The 22,151-nt window shown below is 41.0% G+C and overlaps 1 protein-coding gene across 1 annotated transcript in view; it reads left to right on the top strand.

Moving 5' to 3' along the window:
- Positions 1–19,045, top strand: part of Acbd3 (acyl-CoA binding domain containing 3) — a 29,840-nt gene extending 10,795 nt beyond the window's left edge. The window contains exons 5-8 of the mRNA XM_057770304.1: positions 2,043–2,217; positions 10,459–10,645; positions 12,428–12,712; positions 16,132–19,045. Coding sequence (XP_057626287.1) covers positions 2,043–2,217; positions 10,459–10,645; positions 12,428–12,712; positions 16,132–16,343 — 859 coding nt within the window. The 3' untranslated portion in view covers positions 16,344–19,045. The remainder of the gene's footprint in view (positions 1–2,042; positions 2,218–10,458; positions 10,646–12,427; positions 12,713–16,131) is intronic.
- Positions 19,046–22,151: the final 3,106 nt, after the last annotated feature.

Genomic DNA, 22,151 nt, shown 5'->3' on the forward strand with positions numbered 1-22,151 from the left:
GACTATGTGCCTGGGAAGTAGACTCGTGTTAGCTCCTTTTCATTTTTAACAGTGACTCTTGTTTGTTTGGTTTTGATTTTTCAAGACGGTTTCTCCTTGTCCTGGATGATCTGTAGACTAGGCTGGCCTCAAACTCACAGAGATCCACCTGCCTCTGCCTCCTGAGTGCTGGGATTAAAGGCATGTGCCTCCACCGCCTGGCTGTGACTTTTGTTTTTTATCAAAGAATAATGTGTTGAAGAAATTTGGGGTTAGCTTGTAAAACCTAGAGACTAGAAGCAGCAATTGAGGTTGTTCAGCTGCTGTGTCTTGAGTTCAGGGTCTTGAAGTTTTCATAGTCTCGTCTTCTTAGTCTGTCTCTTCGTTCACTGCTTTCTGCAGTTTCTGTTCTTTGTTTTTACAAGGCTGTTTTACCTGGGAATTTCGTCTTTTTTTTTTTTTTTTTTTTTTTTTTTTTTTTGGTGTGTTTGTGTGTATCTGAGAGGCTGGCTAGAATCTGAGGCCCAGTTAAAAATTCTGAGGACTTAGAGCCTAGCTAATCCATGTATATCAGATAGCTATTCCCAGTCCCTGTACAGGACACGGGAGCTGAAACTGCTTTATTCAGTAAAGGCTGAAAGCAGCTGTCTTAGAAAGGCCTGGCTCTTCATAGGGCATCTATAAGGGGCTGGAGAGATGGCTCAGGGGTTAAGAGCATTGCCTGCTCTTCCAAAGGTCCTGAGTTCAATTCCCAGCAACCATATGGTGGCTCACAACCATTTGTAATGAGGTCTGGCGCCCTCTTCTGGCCTGCAGACATACAGACAGAACATTGTATACATAATAAATAAATAAATTTTAAAAAAAAAGACTGTCAAAGGGCATCTGTAGATACAGAGAGGTAAACAAATGCAGGAGAGAAGGCCTAGGGATCCAGGGATACAGAAAAGTTAAGCCAGAAATCTTGAGGTACATTGAATTCTCTTCGTTGTTTCCAGCTAGCTTCTCAGAAAAACCTTTAATGGTAGCTAGCTTCAAAGTGAACTATGGCCTCATTCTACTTTGGAACGAAGTTTTAATGCCATTCTCTTTTGGATTTGGAATTGAATACCTTAGGTGGACCCAGTGCAATGCTTTAGTCAGTATCTGAAGTTTTTGCTTTATTTACCTGCTTACTTCGTAAATAGATTTGAGATCTTTGGTAAGTGGTCACATAACAGTTTTGAAACATGTCGTTTTCTCTGAAGAAAGTAAAGAGAGTTGTCATAATTTAGTAGAAATTGATGTGTCTAAACAAGGTGCAGCACTGTTCAGCTGTGATCCCAGCACTTCAGAGGCTGAGTGAAGGTCAGCCCGGGCTCTATATACGACCCCATGGAGAGAGAGAGGGAGGAAGAGAAAGATCACTAAATCAAGCAGCATGCCCTGCTGTTACTGTCTTCAGTGTGTCTTAATAAAGGCACCTTTAGGTCAGATGCTGCAGACTGTTGGCTTGTCATCCTTAACAGAATTTATAGCATCGATTAGCTGTCCTCCTACCTTGTGCTGCTCTGGGCTGTTGAGGTAGGGAAACTGTAGCCAAAGTCAAACACCCATCTGTGCCCAAATGGCAGTCCGTCATGTTACAGCATCATGGTGAATTGGTGCAGTCTCTGGAGCCAGACTAGCTAGATTTGAGTCCTGGCTTTCGAATCTAGCTGCAGCTGAGTCTTGGGCAATTGCCAAACAACCTCATAGTGTCATCAAAGACTATGTGTAAATGCTTTGAACATTGCGGATCACATCAAAAGAGCACAGTAAGTGTTAAAAAATAATTAATGATGCTGTTGATGGTGGTGATGTGCTTGGTATTTATTCTCCATTCCAACTTTTCTCAAAAAACCCAAAAGTTAGAAGTCAGTTTTTTCCTTTGAATATTCTGTGCCTGGAGCACATGCCATTTGTTAAATGTTATTAGTTAAGTCTTTTTTTAAGTTATAAACTATAAGAATGAGCAGGTCATTTTATTTCGTTATGAACAGTCTCCTGTCGTCAGACTGGCATGTATTTATTAATGTTTTTAGGCAGCAGATAATGGCAGCTTTAAACTCGCAGACTGCCGTGCAATTCCAGCAGTATGCAGCCCAGCAGTATCCAGGGAACTACGAGCAGCAGCAGATTCTCATCCGCCAGCTGCAGGAGCAGCACTATCAGCAGTACATGCAACAGTTGTATCAAGTTCAGCTTGCACAGCAACAGGTATGACAGCAGCTTTAGAGAAGGTGTTGTGTTTCCATGGAACCTAGTTTCTTTCCTATCAGTTGCAAATGAATTTTGCATTAGCTAGCCTCTAAGGTATAAAGTAACTCTTCAGTTTATCTTTTAGGCAGTCTATTTAACATTATACTGGCAGTTACAAGAGAAAATACAGGCTCTTGATCCTCCAAGGATGTACTTTCATATTGTTATAGGATGTTTATGTTTATATTGTTGCGTGGGAGTTGTCTAGGTCTAGTGTCATAACAATGAGTCTGGTATGGACTGAAGTAGTGCCCCTGAAACTGTGAGGGCCTGGGTAGCTAGCCTTAGTGTAAGAACATCTTCAGACAGAACACGCAGTGTCAAGGTCAGACAGCTTTGAGGGGTTTACTTCCCTCCCATGAGCCCATAGGCTAGTTCCTCAAAACTGGGCCAGATCCATTATAACTCATCCAGCGTTCCATTCCTAAATATCACTTCAACATTTAGAAAGCTTGGATGGAGAGATGGCTCAGCTGTTAAAGGCTCGGCTCACAACCGTATAGAAAGTAGTTTAAGTGAAAGATACTTGGATTCTGTCCTGACTCTGCCATTATCATTGGATTTTCTTTTTTTTTTTTTTTTTTGGTTTTTTCGAGACAGGGTTTCTCTGTGATTTTGGAGCCTGTCCTGGAACTAGCTCTTGTAGACCAGGCTGGTCTTGAACTCCCAGAGATCCGCCTGCCTCTGCCTCCCGAGTGCTGGGATTAAAGGCGTGTACCACCACCGCCCGGCTATCATTGGATTTTCTGACATGTTACTATTGCTCTGATTTCCTGCTTTTAAAGTCTCAAGTTCTGTGAAAATAAGACACAAGAGCAAGGTTCCTGATCTCATGGGATTATAAAAGGAAGAGAATAGCTAGGTCTGGTGGTACAAACCTGTAATACCAGCTACCCAGGTGACTGAGAGTTCAGACTAATCTGGGCAACTTTAGAAGGACCCTATTTCCAAGTGGAAAAGGGAGAGAGATCAAGGGGGGCGCCGGGGGAGTAGGAAGATAATTGATTTATAAATGCTTACCATATTGGGCCATGACAGTTTTTGACAGACAAAATCAGCATACACACATTATTCATTATATAATAATAAATATTTTTTAGGAAGGTAAAACATTTTTAAATGAAATAACCCTTCTCCCCTATTTTTAGAAATCAGTGAGATGTTAAAAGGCCCTAAAGATTGTATATAACCCATGAGAGGATCAGAAAGATACTAAACCATAGTTTAATAAGCATTTTTGAGAGATGCTCCTGCCTCTTCTATGGCCTGTTTCTACTTTAGTATTTTACCCTCCTCACTCCCTCTCCCTTTTTTTTTTTTTTTTTTTCACTTAATAGGCAGTGAAATAATAAGTTTGCTGTTACATACTGTCCTGGTCATAGGCCACTATCACTTTATGTGGAGGAAGTCATTCTGGTAGGATAAATCCAAGAAATGGAGTAATGGAATTAGAAATCTCAGAATTAGTATGATCAAACTCTATTTGGTTGCTTTTGGGAATAGATGGGTACAGTAGACTACCTGAGAACTCAGCCTCACAGCTTCATAGCCATGTAAGTTCTTTTTTTTTTTTTAACAGTTACTAATGAAAATAAAAGGGGGGAAGAAAGAATTTTACTGCTAAAGTATGAACTTTGATGAACTGCTGTGCCAGTGTCTGTTCTGCTTTTGTTCTTAAGGCAGGGTCTTGTGTGGCTGAGGCTGAGACACGCACTACCTCCCAGTGCTGGGGTTATAAAGCGTGCACTGCCACACCCAGATCTTCCTGAGCTTTTTAAAACTTCTCCCAAAGCGCTTAGAGAGGGGGAGAGCAGAGCGAGCGCTATGTAAATAATTGCAGCCTACTCTGTGTATTAGATAAGAGTCCTGGGCAGTAGAATACAGAAAAGGAAGTTTATTGATTTACTGCAGAGTTTTAAGAAATGATTTCAAGAATGCCTTCTACCATCATGTAATGTTTTGAATGTACTGACTTGTTTTGATTGTATTTATTTGTGATAGCTGGTGCTTTTTTTTTTTTTAAACTAACCTTAGAAGTGATTTAGAGTCTATTTTAATATGTTGTGTTTTGACTGGGTGATGGTGTCATATATCTTTTATTTCAGCACTTAGAAGGCAGAGGCAGGTGGATCTCTGTGAGTTTGAGGCCAGCCTGGTCTACAAGAGGTAATTCCAAGACAGCCAAGGATACACAGAGAATCTCTTTCTTTTTTTTTTTTTAATTTTTTTTTAATATTTATTTATTATGTATACAATATTCTGTCTGCGTGTATGCCTGAGGGCCAGAAGAGGGCACCAGACCTCATTACAGATGGTTGTGAGCCACCATGTGGTTGCCAGGAATTGAACTCAGGACCTTTGGAAGAGTAGGCAATGCTCTTAACCACTGAGCCATCTCTCCAGCCCCCGAGAATATCTTTCTTGAAAACCAAACACACAAAGAAATATCGTGTTTTATATAGCAGCAGAGAGAGGTGTTTTTCCTTAGAAACAATTTCTTATATTAATTACCTGCATAGATAGGTCAACATACATGTTTCTGTTGGTAATCCTGTAAATGTATGATTTAATATTTTTGTTAAAAGAGTAGCATCAATCCTTGGCCTTCTGGCAGAGGCTAAGTGTTTACAAAGGTGACTTATGCTGTCACCTGCTTTGTCCTTGACCTGACGAGGGCTGTGGGAGTGAAGAAGAAACCCACACCAGTAATGTAAAGCTGGGATTGAGTGCTGTGTTCTCAGATGGAGGCACTCCAGCAGCTGCGTGGAATTCAGTGCATTTATCATACACAGCAAAGTCTGCACCAGTCATTCAGGACTTCTCCCCATACATCCCCAAATGCCAATGAGTAGTTGTAGGGGTAAATTTTATATTTTCACAGTGCAGTATCCCATAGCATTAAAAACAAATACTCTTATTTGTGCCCCTTATAGATAGGCCTTACAAAATTAGCATTGAGGGGCCAGACGGCTTTAAACCCAGCACTCGAGAGGCAGAAGCAGGTGGATCTTTCTCTTGAGTTTCAGGCTAACCAAGGTTGCATAGTGTGACCCTGTCTTTTTAATAAAAATAAATACATTTATTTTAGGGAAAGTTTTGTTTTGTTTTTGAGATAGGGTTTTTCTGTGTATTCCTGACTGTCCTGGAACTAGCTCTGTAGACCAGGCTGGCCTCAAACTTGCAGAGATCCACCTGCCTCTGTCTCTCGAGTACTGAGATCAAGGGCCTATGCTACCATCGCCCAACTTTTTTTTTTCTTTAAGGAAAAAGTAGACTTTTTCTTAAAGCACAAATTATACAATGACGTGTGTGTGTGTGTGTGTGGTTTTAAAGTCGGCAAGCATATCTATAGTTATAAAGTCTGAAAATACTGTTGGAAAAGGTTCTAGAGGAAGGAACTAGAGAGGTATAAATAATTTCTTGTTTTGGATGATGGTTAAATGGATATGTTTTATATATTAAAGTTGATTAAGCTATATAATTTATGATTTGCACACTTCTTTTTGAAATTGGGTCTCCTGTAGCCTAGGCTTGCCTCATATTTACTGTGCAGCCAAGACTGACATTGAACATCTTATCTTCCTCCCTCCACCTTAGATGACCACACTTGTGGTGGGGAGTGAGTACAGGATTGTGTGCATGCTAGTAGTCACCGTTTTACATCTTTCTGCATGTATATTATGATGCACTTTTAAGTTCCTCAAAAAGTTAGTAGCAAGTTAGAGAAATGACTCACTGGATAAGAGCATGTACTGATTTTGTAGTTTCCATCCCCTAGATTAGGTGGCTTACAAACTGCCTATAACTCCAGATTCAGGAGATCCAGTACCCAGTCTTGGACCTCTGCAGGCATCCAGACTACATGTGCATACCCACCTAACTACATATAGTTAAAAATGAAATAAATCTTTTTTTTAAGACACAATTTACTTATTAGGGTGTTTTGTTTGTTTGGTTTAGTTTGTTTTTGAGATAGTGTTTTTCTGTGTAACCCTAGATCTCCTGGAACTCAGTGTGTAAACCCGGCTGGCCTGGAACTCAGAGATCCTCCTACTTTGCTTCCCGAATACTGGGACTAAAGGCATGTGCCCAACTAACTCTCCATTCTGTTTCAGGACATTTAAAAAAATATGTTATTTATTTTATGTGTATATAAAGGAGAGGGTTACACTTGCCATAGTATGCACATAGACATCAGAGAAGAACATGCTGGAGCCAGTTTTATTCTTCCATCATGTGGGTTCCAGAGTTCAGACTTAGGTCAGCCAGTTTGGTAGCAAATGCCCTTATTTGTTACCCTAGATTTGTTCCTGTTGCTGTGATAGAACACCCTGAGAAGATTTAATTGAGAGAGCAGGGGCTTATTTAGCTCACAGTTCCCTTTGGGAAAGTCACAGCGGCAGGAGCTGGAGGCAGCTGGGCATGCCACCTCCATAGTCAAGAGAGGGAACAGTGAGTGCATCATTGCTTTCAGGGCTGGAGAGGTGGCTCAGCAGTTAAGAGCATTGGAAGCTCTTCCAGTGGTCCTGAGTTCAACTCCCAACAATCACATGGTGGCTCACAACCATCTATAATGAGGTCTGATGCCCTCTTCTGGCATGCAAGTGTACATGCAGATAGAGCACCATATACATAAAATAATAATTAATCTTAAAAAAATAATAAGATGTTGCTTTCCTCCGGGTTTTTCAACTAATACCGTTCAGGATCCCCTGCCTCGGGAGTAGTGCTGCCCACAGTGGGCTGGGTCACGTCAACTGATGAAATAAAGACAGCTTCTCACAGACATTCCCACAGCCCAATCCAATATAAACAGTGTTTTGGTGTGTTGTAATATGAGCGGCGGGGCTGCTTCCCACCGCCACCCGGCTAGCTTTACCCGAAATAATTACACGGAAACTGTATTCTTTTAAACACTGCCTGGCCCATTAGTTCCGGCCTCTTATTGGCTAGCTCTTACATATTGATCTAACCCATTTTTAATATTCTGTGTAGTACCACGAGCTGGCTTACCAGGGAGATATTAACCTGCGTCTGTCTGGAGTGGGAGAATCATGGCGACTCCTGACTCAGCTTCTTTCTCCCAGCATTCTGTCTGTTTACTCCACCCACCTAAGGGCTGGCCTATCAAATGGGCTAAGGCAGTTTTCTTTATTAGTTAACCAATGAAAGCAACAGATAAAATACAAGAACCACCTCCATCATTGGTGAGACTTTCTTCCTAGCAGATTCTAGATTATTGACAAAACTAACTTGTATGGTGAGTCAGCTTTCCAGCCCTCGGTAAACAATTTTTTTCTGGAAGATTTATTTATTTTATGTGCATGGGTGTTTTACCTGATTGTATGTCTATGCATATATATGTGCCTGCTTCCTGCATAGGCCAGAAGAGGTCATCAGAACCCTGAAACTTAAGTTGTGGATGGTTGCGAGCCCTATGTGATGCTGGGAACTGAACCTAGGTCTTTTGTAAGAGTAGTCAATGCTGTTAGCCACTGAGCCGTCTCTCCAGCTCTTATAATCGCATACTAGCTTGATAGTCTGCATGCTGAGGAGTGACCACAGTGAAGTAATGTGTCTGTTCTCCGTAAATAAGCCATTGTATTTAAGTACAGAAAACTCTGTGCAATAAAAACACTGCAATTTATAGCATAAAATAATCTTGGACTTGAGCCAAGGTGTATGAGGCAGCATTCATTGGTATTGTGTGTCAAGGCAGCCATGGGCAAGAGTGTATGTGTTGTGTATTCAGAACCAAGGCTGTGTGGAAGTTACCTTAATGCAGAAGAGTTGAGCACTGTCGGAAACACCTTGGATTTATTATACTTTGATTTGGAATGAATTTGTAGTCCTTGTGCATTCGGAAACCTTGTACTCTTGCCAGATTTTTGCGACTTCCCATATTCAGTTATGTGGCCCCAGTATGGGTTTGTAACACAATTTAAAAGGCTGGGTGCTAGGCATGTGCTGTACACGGAGATCTGTATTCTCAGTCTTTTTTATACTTTAAGACAGGGTCTCACTAAGGTGCCGTGGTAGGCATAGAACTCATTCAGTATCTCAGCCTGTTCCTGAACTTGCAATCTTCCTGCCTCAGTGTTCTGAGTATCTAGAGTCAATGACCCATGCCATGGCCTAGCAAATTTCTTTTCTTTGTACTTTCTCTTTCCCTGCATTGATATGTAGATCAATCTAGCTTCCAGCTCAAGGAGGCTTCATTCTCCTGTGCTGGGATTGTAGCATGTACCACTGTACCCAGGCTAGTATAAAATACTAAGTGAGGGGGGCTGGAGAGATGGCTCAGCGGTTAAGAGCATTGCCTGCTCTGCATAAGGTCCTGAGTTCAATTCCCAGCAACCACATGGTGGCTCACAGCCATCTGTAATGAGGTCTGGTGCCCTCTTCTGGCCTTCAGGCATACACAGACACGGAATATTGTATACATAATAAATAAATAAATATTTTAAAAAAAAAATACTAAGTGAGGAAATACTTTGACCTCTAACTTGATTTTTGTAACCCTTTTTACCCTTTTTTAATTCTTTCTTTCTTTTTTTTTTTTTTTCTCGAGACAGGGTTTCTCTGTAGTTTTAGAGCCTGTCCTGGAACTAGCTTTTGTAGACCAGGCTGGCCTTGAACTCACAGAGATCCACCTGTCTCTGCCTCCTGAGTTCTGGGATTAAAGGCATGCACCACCACCACCTGGCTCCCTTCATTATTTTAGACCAGTGTTTTTGCAGTGTGATTGACAGTTTTATTAAGTTTTAGTTAGAGCCTGAGGGTATGATTCAGTGGATGAGCACCTGCTGAGGCTAATAGTATTGGGTTTGGTCTCTTAACACCCTAAAATCTAAATTTAAAAAAAAAATTGTGTTCATGCTCTTTTGTGAGTATTTATTTCCATCCATATTAGAATAGTTGTCCATATATGAGGGTTTAGTTTGTTGCTGTAGACAGCTGTCGTATTCGGCAATTACACAGCTTCTGTGTCTGTGAATCTTCTGTGGTCATTTGTTTCTTTGAAGTATGATTTTCCTAATTTTAATTTTCAGTAGTTGAAGGTGAGGATGGGGTGGTTCAAGTGGTTGGTTTGTTGTTGTTGTTGCTGCTGCTGTTGTTGTTTGCCACTTCAGCCTCTGAGTGCTGTGCTGGGTACAAGCATTCTTAGCATACCCAATTTTGTAGTTTGAAAGACAGGGTTTCAGTGTGTAGCCCTGGTTGGCCTGGCATTCACTATGTAGACTAGGCTAGCCTTAAACTCACAGAGATCTACCTGAGTGCGGGACTTAATGAAATGTGCCATTATGCCCTGTGTATAGTTGAATTTTATTTTAAAAAGAAAGAGGGAGGGGGGATTAGAGAGATGGCTCAGCAGTTAAGAGCACTGGCTGCTCTTGCAGAGGTCCTAAGTTCAATTCCCAGCAACCACATGGTAGCATACAACCATCTATAATGAAATCTGGTGTCCTCTTCTGGCATGCAGGCATACATGTAGGCAGAACACTGTATATATAATGGATGGATGGATAGATAGATAGATAGATAGATAGATAGATAGATAGATAGATAGATAGATAGATAGATAGAGCGAGCCAAGGAAGGGAGAGAGAGAAACATTTTCTTCTACTCAATTTTAAGAATATATATATTTATATATATATATATATACACATACATACATACACACACACACACACATATACATACACGTATATATAGCACTGTTGGGCATGGTGGCATATGCCCTTAATCTCAACACTCAGGAGGCAGTGGCATGTTACTGTACTTAATTTTGCCTTTAGTAATTTTGTTTTGTTTTGTTTTTTGTTTTTGTTTTTCAAGACAGGGTTTCTCTGTAGCTTTTGAGCCTGTCCTGGAACTAGCTCTTGTAGACCAGGCTGGCCTCAAACTCACAGCTATCCGCCTGCCTCTGCCTCCCAAGTGCTGGGATTAAAGGCATGTGCCACCACTGCCCGGCTGCCTTTAGTAATTTTATCTGAGATTGATAGTTTAATCATGTTTAGATATCAGTTGGTCTTATACTAATATTTATTATAGATATGATTAAAAAACTAGCAAAAATTGATTAGTAATTTCTTAGAATGATTTAGTGTAGAGCAAATGTATGACATCAGACTTCATGTCTAGGCAAATGTTAGCCTTTCTGATGAGAGTGTTTTAATTTTTTCTCAATTTTAGGCAGCATTACAGAAGCAACAGGAAGTAGCAGTGGCTGGAGCTTCATTGCCTGCATCATCAAAAGGGAATGCAGCTGGAGCAGGTGATATGATGTCAGTTAACGGACAGGCCAAAACCCACACTGTCAGTTCCGAGAAAGAAATTGAGCCAGAAGTGGCAGAAGAAGCCTTGGAAAATGGACCAAAAGGTATAGTTTAACATATGTGTTTGTCCATCCAGATGTCATTCCCTAGACCTCATGAAAAGCAAAATTCAGGAAGACAGGCTGACTAGCTCTTGAGAGCACTTACATGTGTGTGAGAGTCCAGCACACCTTTACTCTTTGAATCTGAATCTGATGCTCCTGTTGACATAGACAGAAGTCAGGGCTTGGGATAGATGTTCGTTGCTTAACACTCACAAAGCCCTGGATTCAGTTTGAAGCTTCACATAAAACTGCCTGTTGTCCTAGCCGAGATCTGTGCTGTGGACATCTACCATACTCACCAGTTACAGCTTCTATCTTTGTGAATATTCTGTGACCATTCGTTTCCTTGAAGTATCATTTTTTTCTGATTTTAATTTTAAACAGATGAGGGTCGGGGAGGTTCAAATGTTGTGTTTTGGCTTGTTTTTTTCACTTCAGCCTCTGAGTGCCATGCTGGGTATAAGCATAGTTAGACAAGGAAGATTTCTGAAACCCATTCTGCTCTTCCTTGACCTTTTAGAACAAATAACAGAGAAACAGCTTTGGGAAAGACCTTCTTTGGTCTTACCAAGAGTTTATACCAGTATTTGTTTCGCCTTGGTTTATTTATTCTGTATATGTATGTGTATACAATGAGGTCAGAAGAGAACTTATAAATTTTTGTTCTCTCTCTCTGCCATGTGGAGTCTGACGAATAACCTCAAGTTACCAAGCTTGGTGGCAAAGTGTCTTTACCTGCTTAAGCATCTCATTGGACTTTGTTTTGGTTTGGTTTTTGAGACAGGCTCACTATGTAGCCCTGACTGGCCTCCAGCTCAGAAAGATCTGTCTGCCTCTGCCACAAAGTTGGTGTTGGGATTGAAGGCATGTGCCACCACAACTGTTGTTTTGAGACAGCTCAGGGTGGCCTTAAACTCACTATGTAGCTGAAGATGTCTTTGAACTCCAGATCCTAGTTTATGTAGTGCTAGTGATTGAACCCAGGGATTTGTGAGTACCAGGCAAGCACTCTCAATTGAGCTACATCCCCAGCCCTCCTGGTGTTTACAAATGGAAGGAAATCTTTTTGTTAGTAAATTTGACTAACTTAACTGGAAAGCCTGCTGAGTCCTGCAGTACACATGAGTATTGCTCAGTAACAAAACATTTGTCCTTTCCGTGTGGTTCGAAAATTGTCCAGGATTTTCTCTTTCTCATAGGCTCTTTTCAGAAATGCCCTTAGAGCCTCAGGATGCTCAGAAACTAAGACTTTTCAACCAACAGATAGACTGAAATGAAAGTAGAATGTTAAGCCAGGCAGTGGTGGCGCACACCTTTTTTTTTGTTTTGTTTTGTTTTGTTTTGTTTTTGTTTTTTCGAGACAGGGTTTCTCTGTGGTTTTGGAGCCTGTCCTGGAACTAGCTCTTGTAGACCAGGTTGGTCTCGAACTCACAGAGATCCGCCTGCCTCTGCCTCCCAAGGTGGCGCACACCTTTAATCCCAGCTGAAGCAAGTGGCTCTCTGTGAGTTCAAGGCCAGCCTAGTCTACTGAGTTCCAGAACAGGCTCTAAAGCTACACAGAGAAACCCTGTCTCGAGGTGTGAGAGAGTAGACTGATAGGAAAAATCACTTATAAGGTACGATGACCTCTGAGTAGATGCTGGGTCCTATAATAACCTGAGAGACTTTTCTGTTCCCTCCATCCTTGGTTGAGCCGTGTGCCATTGGTGTCAGAACACAGGTAGCCCTGTGCAGATGTAAGAACATTTCCTCTTCAGCTTTTGTAAATCCTGTTGCCTTTAGAATCTCTTCCAGTGATTGCCGCTCCATCCATGTGGACAAGACCACAGATCAAAGACTTCAAAGAGAAGATTCGGCAGGATGCAGATTCTGTGATTACAGTACGCCGAGGAGAAGTGGTCACTGTTCGAGTCCCCACTCATGAAGAAGGATCATACCTCTTCTGGGAATTTGCTACAGACAGTTATGACATTGGATTTGGGGTTTATTTTGAATGGACAGACTCTCCAAATGCTGCCGTCAGTGTGCATGTCAGCGAGTCCAGTGACGACGATGAGGAGGAAGAAGGTAGGGCTTTGTCCATATGCAGTAGCTACTGAGTATACTTCCTGCCGAGTACTTCAGGATGGGGGTATTCCATTCAGTAGTAGGATGTTCACTGAAAGACCAATCTCTCACAAAGAAGGCCCTGAGCATGAATTTCTCTAAATGCTAAAAATCTGTTTGGCAGTATGTTATTTTACTACTTTCTGGGTAGTGTTTTTCTTACAGCCTTGTACATTGACTAGTCAGTCTGTCTTGTTCTGTACCATTTTCTGTATGAACCGTCAGAGTTTCCCAGGAATTTCTGTACCTCCTTCAGACTGATAGTCATCCCAGAAGATTCAAGTCCTTAATTATATCATAGGTCCAGGTTTGACCTGGTGAATATCAAAACATTTGCTGCTTTGTCTTGGTTTTTTTGTTTGTTTGTTTGATTTGTTTTTGTTTTTAAGGCTAGGTGTCACCATGTTGCCCTGGTTACTCTAGAACTCATCATGTAAAACTGGCTTACCTCAAACTCAAAGCAATCTACCTGCATCTGCCTCCCAAGTGCTGGGATTAAAATGTGCACCACCACCTCTGTCTTGGCATTATGTTGTTTTTAAGATTTTTTTTTTAATGCCAGGCAGTGGTGCACACCTTTAATCCCAGCACCCTGGAGGCAGATCTCTGTAAGTTCGGTCTACAAGAACTAGTTCCAGGATAGGCTCCAAAGCCACAGAGAAACCCTGTCTTGAAAAACCTTTTTCTTTTTTAAGCCAGGCAGTAGTGACCCATACCTTTAATTCCAACATTCAGGGGACAGAGGCAGGCAGATCTCTGTGAGTTTGAGACCAACCTGGTCTACAGAGTTAGTTCCAGGACAACCAGGGATAAACAACAGCCAGGGCTACATGGAGAAACCGTATCTCAACCCTCCCCACCCCCCCAAAAAAAAAGAAAGGAAGGAAGGAAGAAAGAAAGAAAGAAAGAAAGAAAGAAAGAAAGAAAGAAAGAAAGAAAGAAAGAAAGACCAGAGTTTGAGTTTTTCTGAAAGAGCTTTGTGACTGTATAAGAGTCTTGCTGAGGGGTATTTTCAGTGGTAGGGCTTGTGTTCTGTGTAAACAAGATCCCCAGCACTGCAGAAACCAAAATGGGAAAGAGACAAAGTCATTTCTTGGCTCTGGCCAGATGTGATTGCTGTCACTATAATCTCAGCCCTGAAGAGACTGAGGTTGGAAGATCATTCATTATATGTTTGAGGCTAGCTTGGGCTATATTGTGAATTCCAGTTCAGCCTGGGCTAAAAGAGACTATGTCTCACAAAGCTAAGGAGAAAGGGCTGGAGAGGTGGCGTTAACAGCATTCTCTTTTGTAGGGGACCCAAGCTTGATCCCCAGCATCCACATGGTTGTTTACAAGTGCCCATAACTGTAGTTCCAGAAGAACCAGTGTCCTCTTCTGTCCTCTGCGGGCACCAGGAATGCATACTCTGTACATATATACATGCAGGTCAAAAGTCTGTGCGCATAAAATAAATAGATCTTTTTTAAAAGGAAGAAGGAAGAAAATAAAATTGCTCTGGGGTTTCATGGTTGATGTTCTTTTCCTTTGCCCATTAGAGATTTTTAAAAAGAAAATTACTTCCTACTTTCTGTTCTGAACCCCTAGCTGATAAGTTTGGGAATTATTGACATTGGGGCAATAACTGTTAAAGAGGCTGGAGTGATGGATGGCTCAGGCACTTCCTGCTCTTGCAGAGGGCTCAGGTTCAGTTCCCAACACTGGTGTGGCTCAGAACTGCCTGCAGCTTCAGTGTCAGGGATTCTGACACCACTTTCTGGCCTCACACACCTCATAAGCAGGGCACACACACATAAATAAAAATTGAAATATAAGGAAATTTTAAGGTTAGATAAGTAACTGGTAGAGGCCTGTCTGGTCTTCAGAGCAATTTCCAGCAAAGGCTCCAAAGCTACACAGAGAAACCCTGTCTCAAAAATCAAACACCCAAACTGGTAAAAGATAGCTAAAATCCCCGACCTTAGCTCTACTTTGTGTGTCCCAAAGGGAAAGTGACATTGCCTACCCATATACCATTCCTGGAACTCACTTTGTAAACCAGGCCTACCTCAGTTTCCCTTGTGCTGGAATTACAGAGATGAGTCACTATGTCTGGATTTCCTACCCTTTTTTTTTCAGCTTTTATTTTATTTTTATTTATTATTTATTTATTATGTGTGTAGTGTTCTGCCAGCATGTATTCCTGCATGCTAGAAGAGGGCACCAGATTTCATTAGAGACGGTTGTGAGCCACCATGTGGTTACTGGGAATTGAACTCAAGACCTCTGGAAGAACAGCCAATGTTCTTTTTTTTTTTTTTTTTTTTTAATATTTATTTATTATGTATACAATATTCTGTCTGCATGTATGCCTGCAGGCCAGAAGAAGGCACCAGACCCCATTACAGATGGTTGTGAGCCACCATGTGGTTGCTGGGAATTGAACTCAGGACCTTTGGAAGAGTAAGCAATGCTCTTAACCTCTGAGCCATCTCTCCAGCCCCCCAGCCAATGTTCTTAACAGCTAAACCATCTCTCCAGCCCCCAATGTATTTATCTCAACCATTGATAATGGTAAATTTGTATTTATTTAGATTTTTTAATTTTTAGTTTTTACCTAATGTTCCAAGATCTATTCCAAGGTACCTGCCACCTAATATGATTGGTCCTATTTCCTTAAATTCCCCTTGAGAATTTCTCACACTTTTAAAAATCTGACTATTCATAGACGCTGCAAGGGTTCCCTCTGTCGTGTTATAATCTAGTAGTCTTTTGTCTTCTGTACTGGCGTGCTCTTGACCCATTTTCCTTGAGGTTGTTTATATTTAATATTTTAGACTGAGACAACTTGGCATAATTATCTCATTCTTACAAGATGTGTTTCTTTCCTAATTTGATATTATAGCCCAGACAACTATTAGCAGTGACAGTCTGCTCAGAGCTGATGTTTTATCCCCTTGTATCTATCATCTCTGTGTTAGACCCCTCTCTGAACCCTTCTCTACCAGAGTTTTATATTAAGATAATACAGAAACAGTAGTCTGCCTAGGCTTCCCTCCACCATTTCTGAAATGAAGGTGACCTCATTGTGAAAGAAATCAGCAGAGCATTGTCTTTGGTGTTGCATGAGCAAGCTAGTTTTATATAAGTAGGAGTTCAGAATCGGATGGATATGGAATAAGAACAGTAAGGCTGGGAAATGTGAACAGTAGTAACCAAAGGGCCAGGTTGTCACTACCCTGGATTCCCAGAGCCCAGCAGCTGTACACAGTGGAGGTTAGAGTTGGAGACTGACTTAAGTCCTAACAGCCAGTTTTTCAGAGAATGTAGTTTCATTGCTTGATGAGTAAGATGATTTTCCTGGACCTATTGTTTGACTTCTGTCTGTTTTTTTCTCACAGAAAATGTTACTTCTGAAGAGAAAGCCAAAAAGAATGCCAACAAGCCTCTACTGGATGAGATTGTGCCTGTGTACCGGCGGGACTGTCATGAGGAAGTGTATGCAGGCAGCCACCAGTATCCAGGGAGGGGAGTCTATCTCCTCAAGTTTGATAACTCCTACTCTTTGTGGAGGTCCAAGTCAGTCTACTACAGAGTCTATTATACTAGATAAAGCAGATGTTACAGAGCCTGGAGTCTAAGGTTGGGCAGAATAAGACATTTAGTTTCTTTTGACTTTTGTGGCACATTGGAGTCGGAGTTTACCCTCTTGATCTTGTTGCGATGGTTTATGAACTCTTGCTGGGAACCAGGATTTCCTGAGTCTCTTTAGCATTGATGCTGTGAGGTTAAAAGCAGCTCTGAAGACTCATCTAGGCCTTGGGTGCTGACCAACAGAGCCTCTAGTGGATACTGGAGGCGTGTGAGCTACGTGGTAAATATTCAGTCTCTATAATAAATGGCCCAGCATCGACTGGACCTGGCTGGTGGCTAGTCCTCTGCTGTCAGCTCTGCGTGTTCTCCCAGAGCCCACAGCTACAACTCTGTTGGGATTGCTTCTCTTGTAGTCTACATCAGCTTTGACCGAATGAAGCTCAACAATGTGCAACTTTAAAACTCAAGACTTCACAGATTATAGTAGAAAAAGAAATGGCCTCCACTTGGTCTTACCTGAGTGACCCAGGTTGTTTTTGCTTTCTATATAGCTGTTTAGTTAGTTATGTTACAGAGAATTATTTTCTGAGAATCTTAAACTTAGAACGTTCAAACTGAGTAGATGATTGACATGTAAAGACAGATAAACACCTCAGTATCCTTCTACCAGGTCCCTAAGACTCTCAGGCCTTTTCTTCCATTTGCTATTCACACTACTGGTAACACAACTAGTTAATTTTGTTTTGGTACAGCATTATGAAACATCTCAAATTGAAATTATTTTCTGTAAGAGACATACAGCCAGGAGTTTTATGAACCCAAATTGACACCTACTGAATTAAAGTATGCAAAATCACTTTAATGCAATTCAGCATTTGAGGAGTACCATTGCATTAATAGAAAATCACTGCCAGGGACAGTCCAATTTTCTTTATTTATTATTAGGGCACAAACTTCACAATCCCAGTTTGGAATTACACACTAGAGAAAATGGAAAATCCATAGCCTGTGCTTAAATGTTAGAGCTTTAATCTGTGTTATATCTTACTGTGGGGAAAGGTACATCTTTGGTTTTCTTAGGAAAAGAAGTCCACATTATTATTTCCAATTTGTAAAAGTGGTTAAGTACCCAGAGAGAAGGCGGTATAGATAGGTAGTGGCAAAGACAGTGTCTGCCTTGCGTCATTTGTCACAAAAAAAACCCTTAGGTTTAATTTTAACATCACAGGCCACTTCCACCACGGATCCGTTGGCTCGCTGCAGTGTGCACAGTTCACTACATCCAGGCTATTTGAGGTTCTCATATGCTGCATTTTTTTGTTTTTATTACCTGGTTTTATAGATATTTAATTCTGTTCTCTTTTGGTTGTTAAGAAACTGGATTGTTTTCTCCTAACCAGTGCTTAATCTGTGTTTTTGAATTTTGATTTGAAGTAGTCAAATGTCTATGCTGTTACATCCAGAATATTCATTAGACTGCCCCACAGCTCTTATGTATATATAGAAACCACAGAGTTAGGATTTTTTTAATGAAAAAGTACTGTATTTAAAATGTAAAATAAACTTTTAAAAAGCAGGCACTAATATATATTTCCTTCAGCCTTTGATTACAGTTTTGTCCTTGCACATATTAAGATAAATTATCTTCTAAAAATATTGTTCTTGGGAGCAGTGTATATCCCTTTACATAGCACTGTCTGTCACACGTTCATATCCGAACAGTTTTGGTTCTAAACTTTTTTTATCGCCTTTGGCCGTTGATTAGTACCGTATAAGTGTGATTTCAGAAGATCTTGAAAGTAATATATTTAATCAATTAAAATGTTTATCTGTAACTTGTTGATGTTTCTATTCCCTGAAGCATTTAACTGTCTTTTTTCATTGAGATAAAATAAGAAATGGCTTAGATGCTTTTTTTCTGTTTAACTAGTTGAAAAATACCAAACTCTTTCTGATTAGCTAGTTTTCCCTGTGAGTTATAACAGATTTTAAATTGTCCAGGCTTGACAAGATGTGTTGGAGTTTCATCCTGCAGATGACCAGGTTATAAAGTTACTTTCCAGAGCTGCCCTGTGTGACCTTTGCTGTGGCATGGGGTGACGGTCTATTTTATACTGACTCCTGGCGGTGTGTAACCTCTCATTGGGACAGGTGGTTACAGAGCTTAAGATCACACTGGATGCAAGGTCCAGAGTTTGTTTTTAGTTTCTGTTTATTGATTTTTGTTTAATTTTTCTTTTGAAATTTGGAGAGACTGAATGAGATGATTATCTTGATCCCTATGCCATGTGGTGTACCTTGAAGTCAAACCCAAGAACAGTTAAGAGGAGCTGTTGTGATCTCAGCTTACTTTGGAGGCCATGCTTCAGAGTCTTAACCACCATCTTATGGAAGAGGAGAAGCAGCTGCTCCAGATAGTAAATGATTGTCAGTTATTCACTGAAGATTAGAATGGGACGCTTCAGCTACCCAAACCATCTTTGTTCATTCTCAAGGTTTTTTAATGCAATCTCAGATGTATGCCCATATATCTGTTAGGGGAAGAGCACATTATCAATTCATTTCTATTCACCACCTTTTAAAATGTCTATGAATTAGTATTAGACATTAGGATGTTGCTGCATGGCCCAGGCTGGCCTCAGACTTACTATAGAACCCATGCTACCTTGAATTCTTAGTCCTCTTGCTTCTGCCCTGAGTGCTGAGACTGTAGATGTGTGATACCATATAAAGACAGTGTTAAGAGTTTTTTAATTTATTTATGTGTATGAGTGTTTTGTCTATATGTATGTCTGTGCACCATATTCATGCCTAGTTCGTGTAAAGGCCAGAAGAGGCATTGAACACCCTGGAACTGCAGTTACAGACAGCTGTCAGTTACCATGTGGATGCTGGGAAGTTGAGCCCAGGTCTTCTGGAAGAGCAGCCAGTGCTCTTACCTGCTGAGCTGTCTCTAGCTCCTGTTGACTTTATCTCATATACTTACCTGCAATCCTTAACTTTGTTGCTGAGTTGAGTTTGGTTTTTGAGAGTAAATTATTGTCCCTCTTACATAACCATGCTTTCATCTCATTGCTCCGGAAGTTTCCAAGCACTGAACCATCTTTTCCAGTTATGATAAAATGCAGATACACTAAACTACCTCCGTTTTACGAGGTTGCATGCCACTTGTGAGCTGTGAATTGATTGATTTTTATGAGTATATATACCATCTTTGTCCCATGAGTTGATTATTTGAATTATTTGATCAGGTATTTAACTTAACTTGGTATAGGAAATCTAAGTGGCTGACTTTGCCTATAATTGGCACTGCCCCTTTTTTTGTCAGTGTCTTACTCTGTAGTCCAGGCTGATCTAGGGCTCATATGTAACACAAGCTGGCTTCAAACTCACAATAATCCTTCTGCCTCAGCCGCCAGTGTTCTGGGGCTACAGGCATGAACACTGCACCTGGCTGAACATTTACCTTTTGAATGTAGGCAGTCAAAATGTGGTAGGAGTACAAAATTGAAACATTTACTTTTGCTGGACAGTGGTGGCACACACCTTTAATTCCAGCACTCTGTTAGTTCAAGGCCAACCTGGTCTACAGTGTGAGTTCCAGGACAGCATAGGCTGTTACACAGAAAAACCATGTTTTGTAAAACAAAACAAAACACAAACATTTACTTTATTTCTGAAAAACATATACATATTGGATTTACATGTGAAAATTATTTTTAACTTTAAAAGCATCTCTAGGAGCCAGGTGGTGGTGGTGCACGCCTTTAATCCCAGCACTCAGGAGGCAGAGGCAGGCGGATCTCTGAGTTTGAGGCCGGCCTGGTCTACAAGAGCTAGTTCCAGGATAGGCTCCAAAGCTACAGAGAAACCCTGTCTCGAAAAACAAACAAACAAAAAACCAAAAAAAATAGGTCTAGGGGCTGCGGAGATGACTCAGAGCTTGTACAAGTCTACCAGAGGACATGAGTTCAAGTCCTAGCACCCACATCAGGTGCTCACAACTTCACAGCTGTAACTTGAGCTCCAGAGAAGCTGATGTTTTTTTCTGGCTTCCTTGGGCACCCATACACCTGTGAGCATACTCATACAAACACATACACATAAATAAAAATAAATCTCTTCTAAAAAATTCTAGGTTTGGAAAACTTTTGCAGATGCGAAACACAGGTCGAATAACCACTATCCTAAATGCTTGGTAACAGGTGTTTCTGGCTTTAGGCTTTTTCAGGTATTAGAATGTTTCTATAGCTGTTGGCATTATGAGAGACCCTGGGACCTGGGTGTGAGCATGAAAGTCATTTCTGTTTGATATGCATGTTATATTCATAGCCTGAAGATAAGTTCACTCGATAATTGGAGTCTGCCTGCATTTGACTGTAGCCCATCAGGTGAGATTAGTTATGGATTTTCCTCCACTTGTGCATCAGTGCTCAGAACATATTTGGAACTTTGAATTTTCAGATGGTTAGGCAGGTAAAGGTTCTTGCTGTGCATGTTTGACCAGCTGAGTTCGTCCTTAGTACCCCATGTAAGGGTAGAAGGAGATAGTCACGTTCCACAAAGCTGCCCTCTAATTCCCACATGTCAACTATGGCGTGTGTATGCCCTCATACACATACACACAATAATAAAGTTCAATTCTAAAACAATGAAATTCCACTGTGTTTCCCTGGTAACTACTAATAGGATAGAGCATTCCTTCTATTGAAGGATTTCTTGAGAATTTCCTGTGTCCTTTACCCACTTTAATTAAGCAAGTTTTTTTTTTTTTAGATTTATTTGTGTGTGTGTTTTGCCTGCATGTATGCCTACATGTGTACATGGTGCCCCACAGAGGTCAGAAGGTGGCAGATACACTGGAGCAAGCTACAGATGGTTATGAGCTGCTGCGGTGGCACCTGAACCTGTGCGAGAAAAGGAAGCTCTCAACCACTGCGCCATCAGTTCAATAGTGTTATCATCTTCTATTTAAGCTGGGTGTGGTGGTGCATGCCTTATAATCCATCACTCTGAGACAAGTAGATCTCGGGATTTGAGGCCAGACTGGTCTCCATAGCAAGGTCTAGGATAGCCAGGGCTACATAATCCGTCTCTAAATATATGTAATTACAAGGCTAGTAAATGGCCAGGCAGTGATGGTGCACACCTTTAATCCCAGCACTCGGGAGGCAGAGGCAGGTGGATCTCCGTGAGTTCGAGGCTGGTCTGGTCTACAAGTGCTAGTTCCAGGACAGGCACCAAAGCTACAGAGAAACCTTGTTTCTAAAACCAAAAGAGCAAGGCTAGCAAATGGCTCTGGGAAAGGCATCTGCTACCAATCTTGAGGACCTGAGTTCAATCCCCGGGACCCATAGGGTAGAAAAGAACTTCCTCAAATTGTTTTCTGACCTCCACATTTCAAACCATGGCATATGTGTACCCACATATATACCTGCACACAAAAAATAAAATTTAAAAGTATTTTCCAATTCTAGTCTGTATATTGTGTGTGTGCATAAATGTTTTAAGTTCTTAGTTTTTATTCCTGTATGGATTTTTGCTTACTTCCATATATATGAGTTTCTATACTGTTAGATTTATATTTGTATTTGCCTGCTCACATAGTTTTGCGGGGGTTTTTTGGTTTGCTTTTTTGTTTTTGTTTTTTTTTTGTTTTTTGTTTTTTTGTTTTGTTTTGCTTCTGTGACACAGGGTTTCTCTGTGTAGCCCTGGCTGTCCTGAAACTCACTTTGTAGACCAGGCTGGCCACAAACTCACTGAGATCTACCTCTTGAGTGCTGGGGTTAAAGGCATGTGCCACCATTACCCAGCTGGTTTTGTTTTT

Source organism: Chionomys nivalis, chromosome 5, assembly GCF_950005125.1.
Source record: "Chionomys nivalis chromosome 5, mChiNiv1.1, whole genome shotgun sequence".
NCBI lineage: Eukaryota > Metazoa > Chordata > Mammalia > Rodentia > Cricetidae > Chionomys > Chionomys nivalis.